The sequence below is a fragment of the Pterocles gutturalis genome, unplaced genomic scaffold (assembly GCF_000699245.1).
Source record: "Pterocles gutturalis isolate BGI_N339 unplaced genomic scaffold, ASM69924v1 scaffold26255, whole genome shotgun sequence".
Classification (NCBI taxonomy): domain Eukaryota; kingdom Metazoa; phylum Chordata; class Aves; order Pterocliformes; family Pteroclidae; genus Pterocles; species Pterocles gutturalis.
Window position 1 is genome coordinate 10,895 of NW_010139023.1, and position 6,961 is coordinate 17,855.

General features: G+C 37.9%; 1 protein-coding gene across 1 annotated transcript; it reads left to right on the top strand.

Moving 5' to 3' along the window:
- Nucleotides 1-1,720: 1,720 nt before the first annotated feature.
- LOC104468937 (regulating synaptic membrane exocytosis protein 2-like) lies at nt 1,721-6,676 on the top strand. The gene is made up of 6 exons (XM_010083233.1): nt 1,721-1,784; nt 2,016-2,157; nt 3,278-3,390; nt 4,146-4,247; nt 5,148-5,287; nt 5,749-6,676. Exons 1-6 carry the CDS (start codon nt 1,721-1,723, stop codon nt 5,965-5,967), a joined length of 780 nt encoding a protein of 259 aa, XP_010081535.1. The 3' UTR covers nt 5,968-6,676.
- Nucleotides 6,677-6,961: the final 285 nt, after the last annotated feature.

Below are 6,961 nucleotides of genomic sequence, written 5' to 3' on the forward strand. Positions count from 1 at the left end.
TGACCACTGTTCAACAAAGCTGAACAAAAATGAATGCTTACTAATCAAGAGCTCTTACAGTAATATGCTGTAACAACACTTTAATGAAAAGAGCATGGGGCTTCAGGAGTTGTGTGCCTTTCACATGTAACTATGACACAGTGTAGCTTTTCTACAAAACTATAGCACATTTTTCTTTTATTGGAATATTTCTTTTATATGAGTGATTGGATTTAAGAACAACTCTGAACCAGTGTTGGAAGTCAGCTGCCAGCTTTCATTAGTTTAATATAAATAATAAAACCAGCAGACACTTGGAACAGTACAACCCAATAGAAATGAAATTGTTGACTTCTGGCCTTCATTCTTCATGTGTCATGTTAGCCTTGTATCTTTTTATTTGTATTTATTGCACCCGATATTGGTGGGCATTTTCAGAAGTGGTTTTGACATAGTAAAAAAAGTATTTCACTCTGTTGGGTACTAAATTCTAGAGCAGAATTATTACTTCAGATTTTTTTTATAAACTGATTAAAAGTGGTGGACTTAAGAAATACATGTAAGGCTTGTAACAAGCAAAATGATTTGAGCTATTCATGATACTGCTATAGAAGTGTCTCACTACTGATAAATATTACAATGTTTTTAAGTCTTTCTTGAGAAGGGGCCAGTGGGTTTTCAAGGCAGTTTGGATATCTGTTTCTCATTTCACCAAAATTCCCGTGTTCTTTATCTGACCTGACGTTTCCCCTGACCGGAGGGCCTGGAGTATGCTCAGGGTGTGAGGGTCCTTGCCTCAGGACAGTCTACTCCCTTGGTCATTTCCTTTCTCACATTCCTAGAGCTTCACCGACCCCACAGGTCCAGCAGTTCTTCTTCCATCTGGGATGTGATGAGGCAGAGGTAGCGAAAGGGTAGCAGAGGCTATGAACCACTGCACAGGAGGGCAAGTCACCAGGTGTCCTAGGATCTTGGATATCACCCTACCCTCATTGTATCAATATTTGAGAATTCTGGTATCATTTGGTGTCGTGTATGTTTAGTTATTTCTCTTTTATGGTATTACCGGTGTATCACGCATCACTGTGCTGAAGTCAGAGGGTTTTATACATTGAGCAGATAAAAGAAGTTGAAATACAGAGTTCCCTGCACCACTGCAAGGTGCATTTAAAATCAGAAATGACATGGAGTGACTGTCTTATTCATGAAGAAAAACAGAGGCTTCGTTCCCACTCAGTTCTTTTTTTTGGTGACACTTTCAATATATCTTCCAGCTGAGGTCTTGGTCAAAATTCCTACATTAAAATGCTACCATATTAAATTTTGAGTATTTCTTCCCTTGTCTGATACCCAGCTAGCTGTCACTGCTGTTTTTACAACTAAAATTAAACTATGCAAGAAGGTACAGAAATTGTTACTCTTGGAAGTGGAAAAAAGTTTCATATGGTGCAGAAATCAATACTGTATTTTTCAGATACTACGTTAAAGCAGACAGTGAAATGAGATGAGCGTGACTTGAGAGGAATGGGAAGGGTTCTTGATTTGTTGTTTACTGCCCTCACTAATGGATATCTGTAACTTGATTTAGCAGATAAGGACCAAATGTTTTTAAATCAAATAATTCATCTGAATTAGACCATTCCTCAGACACTGCAGGTTTTGACATAATGAAAACATTTTAATTGAATTCCTAGGAGGGATGTATTCATCCAGAGAAAACATATTTTAAACACAGTAGACTATGGATGGTGTAAATCCAGTTACCTCCACGGGCAGTCCTGTGGCGGTGGCAGAGCTAACGTACCGTAAAAGAGATTTAGGATGCTGCTTGCCTATTATTAAAAAAAAAAAAAAAGAAAAGAAAAAAAAAATTCTAATTTTAAAATGGAAGCGTCGGTACGTCGGTACAGGCCATTAATTTCTGGCTCCGTGTGTTTCCGGCCCGCGGAGCAGCGGTGTGCCGCCTGTGGTGGTGGCCGCAGGGCCACCCACGGGGACAGCGCGGTGCGATGGGGACTTGCCTTTTGTCTCCGCAGAAGCAGGGGGCAAGAAGCTGCGGAGCACCGTCCAGAGGAGCACTGAGACGGGGCTGGCCGTGGAGATGAGGAACTGGATGACCCGTCAGGCCAGCCGGGAGTCGACGGATGGGAGCATGAACAGCTACAGCTCTGAGGGAAAGTAAGCAGTGGTTATTACTGGTGTTTCTCCATCAAAACTGGTGGTTAGACTACAGTGAGTTGAGCAGCATAGGTCCTGTTAGCCAGAATTCCCTTCATTGATGGACCAAGCCTGTCTTCTCCTGCGACCCAAAGAGTCTCGGGTTGTTGGCAGAGCAAAGCATTTCTAGGTGTTATTCACTGGTCTCAAGATTTTTTCAAAGCTTCTGCTAATTAATCCTGAAGAAGTGATCTGGGCAGAAGTGTAAGACTGTCATGTATGGTGCTTTTCATAAAAGCCCAAGTTAAAGACTTCTTGAGTGGTATGTCCAAGACATTGCCCAGAAAAATCTTATCGTGGGTAGATTTATTAGTGGTATTCACAGCACTGGATGATACGCCTATGCTGCACAATATGCCTTCCATGTCCAAGTTGATGCACCAGATGCACTTGAGATGGACGTTTATTTATGGCTGGTCATTACAGATCTCATTAGTTCTTGTTGCCTTGTCGTGGGTCACAGATAATTTATGGCAAGTATTTGAATTTTAAGTGACTTTAGTCAATTGCCACAATGCATTTCAGTTCCATTATTGAATAGGTGTCATTTTCAAAGACATTTTTAATAAAACGTTTGTAATGAATGCTGATTTTAAAAGGCGATTTTAAGAACAGTGACCAGTATTCAGTCTAATGTAATAATTTCACTGGATACATTTGACATTCAGCCATTGAGTTCACATTGACTGAGAAACGTGAGCAATTTTATCTTGGTGTAACTAAATTACTGGTAAGGGCATGTATTAGTATCTTATTGGACTGGTCTCATATGCATACTGCAATAATTGACTGTGGTCTTTAATATATTGGGAAATGAAAATATATGATAATATATGGAAAAATATTACTGTGGAAATTAGACTTAGTGAGGTTTAGTCCTTCCTTCACCTGTTTGTTTATATGCTGGAGGCCAAATTGCTGCTTGTTGAACACTGTGAAGTTTTGAAAATTACACTAATTGTTTTGTAATCTTGTCAGTGTAAATAAGTTTCTTGTGAGCAGTAGTACCAAAAAAAAAAAAAAATCTAGAAAACAACAAAGGGCAAATTCAAGGGTATTTTTTTTCAATATTATTTTTTAGTTTGATTTTCCCTGGTGTGAGGTTGGCTGCAGACAGCCAGTTCAGTGATTTTCTGGATGGACTTGGTCCTGCCCAGCTTGTAGGACGACAGACTTTGGCAACACCATCAATGGGTAAGCATTTATGTTCTGTAGCTATGATATAATCTGCTGGGTCTGGTAATTAGAACATAGACGTTGTCTAGATTCTAAGTCTTTAAATACAGATTTCCCATGTGGTTTTGAACACTCAGCTAAGACCAAAACTATAATCTCAGCCCAAGTTGAACGTAATTGTGGATGCTCATTAAGACACTCAAAAGTAGAAAGGTGCTTTGAAGAATTTGGTCTTTTATCTCCTCTCCTTCAGATTTCTATCTTTACAATGTGGCTAATGTGACCAATTCTTTCTCTGAATCACTTGGATAGTATTGAATAAAATTGGGAATTTAGGTGCAAAGTATTTGTTATTATTTTGCTTACAGACTATTTTATATTCACAAGTTATCTTTCCATACCTTCTCTTAAACTAGAGACATGGTGAAGAGATTTCAAGCAGTTTTACAGAGCTGCTTTGTATTCATCCTCTTGTTCCTTTTTTTATCTGAAATTCTAAAGATAAAAGAAAGAATTTACTTTGAAGTGATAGGGGCATGGGAAATGCGAGACAAGATGTTATTTCATGGTTTTTTAATTGTTTACTAATGTAAAATAGCAGTGAAGAGGTAACGTAATAAATAATTTAGTAGTGTTAAAATAGGGATCACACTTATTGGTGGAATGCAGATGATAAAAATCATCACGTATTCATCCGAGAAATTCTAATAGCTTTTCAGATATATTTGGGTTATTTCTGAATTACAGTGCCAGGTTTTGTTTTTGTTGTCTAGGAGATATCCAGGTGGGAATGATGGACAAGAAAGGACAATTGGAAGTAGAAATAATCCGAGCCCGTGGCCTTGTTGTAAAACCAGGTTCAAAGACACTGCCAGGTAAGGAAGAAAAATCTTGGCAACAAGAATAGAGTTCTACCAAAAAAAGTCCAACAAACCCCCAACTTCTGAGGCTGTACTGTTCAACTTGGGTAAACACTTGGCAGATTCACATCCCAGTAGATAACAGTGTTGTACACTGAAATCCATAATGTATTGAAATAGCACACAAAAAATCAACCCTACTTCAGGAGGAAAAAAAAAAAATCAGAAGCTACAAAAGTATTTTAGTAATAGCAGATGCATCCTTGGTTGTGAGGTAGAAAGGAAGGAATATACTGAAGATGTGATACAGGAATGTGAAGGCTGAAGAGGGAATCAGCGAGAGGTGTGTAGTAGGTACCTACTTGAAAAGTAGACCAGTATTTGATACCCCTCCTTATTTTATAATCTGATGTCCTTATAACACTATGTGAAGAGGACAATATAACGGTATTTTTAGCAAGCTCTTCTGCCAAAATAGAAATTGTGTCAGAGTCTTTTCTTCACTGATTTTCACCTTGTAGGTAATTTTAAATTATTAACAATTTGGAGCATTGATCCAAATCTCACCAAAGTCAATGCAAGTCATTCATTTACTTAACAGGCCTATTTTGCATACTGTACAGTATAGGGGTAATATATGTAGGAATATCTGATTTTTCCAGGTCAAAATCTGAATTGTTTCATGGCAAAAGAGAATATAAAAAGAAGTAAAGAAAAAATTATACCAGGGAGAAAAGTAAAGAAAACACAAGGATGCTTTGCATGTGCATCAATGTTAATATTCCTTGTGGAGATTTGTTCATATATATTGATGAAAAGGCAGATTTTATCATATGGTGATAGAACACTGCATTCCTTATGGAAAAAATCTGGACAACTTCTTTACTTGTTGTTCTTTATCTTCTTTCTTCTAAGCACCATATGTAAAAGTGTATCTATTAGAAAATGGAGTCTGCATAGCCAAAAAGAAAACAAAGGTAGCAAGAAAAACACTGGAACCACTCTATCAGCAACTTCTGTCGTTTGAAGAAAGTCCCCAAGGCAAAGTTTTACAGGTAATTTGCATCAATATTCTTCTGAATCTGCATCACCTGCAGAGTTTTCACTGAATGAGTTTCAAACTCCTTTCATGCTTTTTTTTTTTTTTTTTTTGGGGGGGGGGGCAAGTTCTGCTATTTCAAGTATTTGTTGAGCAGATAAATACTACAGGAATAACTGTTGATGCAAGTAGAAAGTGCTGAGCAAAAGTTAGTTGTAGATTATTTTACTTCTACTGTATGTATAGGTTCCTTCTCTCACTGGCCCTTCCTTAGTGTAATGGGTAACTGCTCTGTTCCTGTCCATGTCACTTCTGTCACTGCATCACGATGAATATCCACAGAACTAACCTATGTCAGTAGTCAAATATTTCATTTCTTACTATAATTACATAAGCAGAGACATTTGATGAATCAGGTTGAAGCTCGCATTTTTTTGCTGAAATTTTTCTGTTTTCTTGTGTTTCCTTTGCCAACAGATAATTGTTTGGGGAGACTATGGACGTATGGATCACAAATCCTTTATGGGAGTGGCACAGATACTTTTAGATGAACTGGACCTGTCCAACATGGTGATTGGGTGGTTCAAACTCTTCCCTCCTTCTTCCCTAGTAGACCCAACTTTAGCTCCTCTCACTAGAAGAGCTTCCCAATCATCTCTTGAAAGCTCAACAGGACCTTCATATGCTCGCTCATAGCAGCTGTGAAACTGTTGTCATAGCAACCAGCGTTACAAAAAAAAAATTACAGGTCGCAAACCCTGGTAACACTGCATGCTTAATGTTGTGTCTTCTGAGCCTGTTTCTAGGGCTGCAACGCGATCCTGTGTTCTCAAGGAAGTTGCACACATTGTGCCCTACGGAAAGCCCTCAGGTGAAGGACTGAAGTCAAGAAGAACTGATAGGTTTGGAGTTCAGGGACACTCAGTTTTGGTCCAATCTGAAGCCATGGACTAAACTCAAAGAATCAATCTGTTTCATGCAACAAAAGTCCTTTTAAATGGCATATCTGTTTGGTTGCTCCCGTTTCTTTCTTTATCTGCCCTCCCCTCCTAAAGCTTGGTTATGCCACAGAAATGGAGTTACCCTCCCGTGAAGCCATGTTCCAAGTCAGTGCATTAGCAGACGCTGGAAGAAAAGAAGAATGTCAGGATGCTGGAAAAGTCAACTGTCGTTTGAAACAATTGCTTGAGATCTGGAAAAATTCTTCATAGTGAAAAGTTTCAAGACTTACAATGTTGGGCTTCATACCTCCAGCTATAGATACAGTGAAACCCCAGATGTGATGAACTCTCTGAAAAAATAAAATTCTGTGGATATACTGTACTGTATGAAATTAAAGAAACTTTTTTGCATGGACACAGATTTAGCTGAACACTTAAATTATTTTCTTGGGGCTGCAACTTGCAAAAAAAAAAAAAGAATAAATCAGCCATTTTCAACAATTTCTATTATTTTTAAAAATAAATTTCACTAGTGCATGGTTTTAAAGGGAAGAGAATGCAACAGGGTGATACAAAGACACACCACGTTTATCATTCTTTAAACCAGTCATGGTCTGTATTTTTGCAGACTTATATTAAAAATAAATAATTTCTAGCAAATATTTAAAATTCTGTTTATGTGACAAGAAATAAGTGTAATATATTAAATTTATTTAAATGTAAAAGGTACAAGCCTTGTAAAGTTCAAC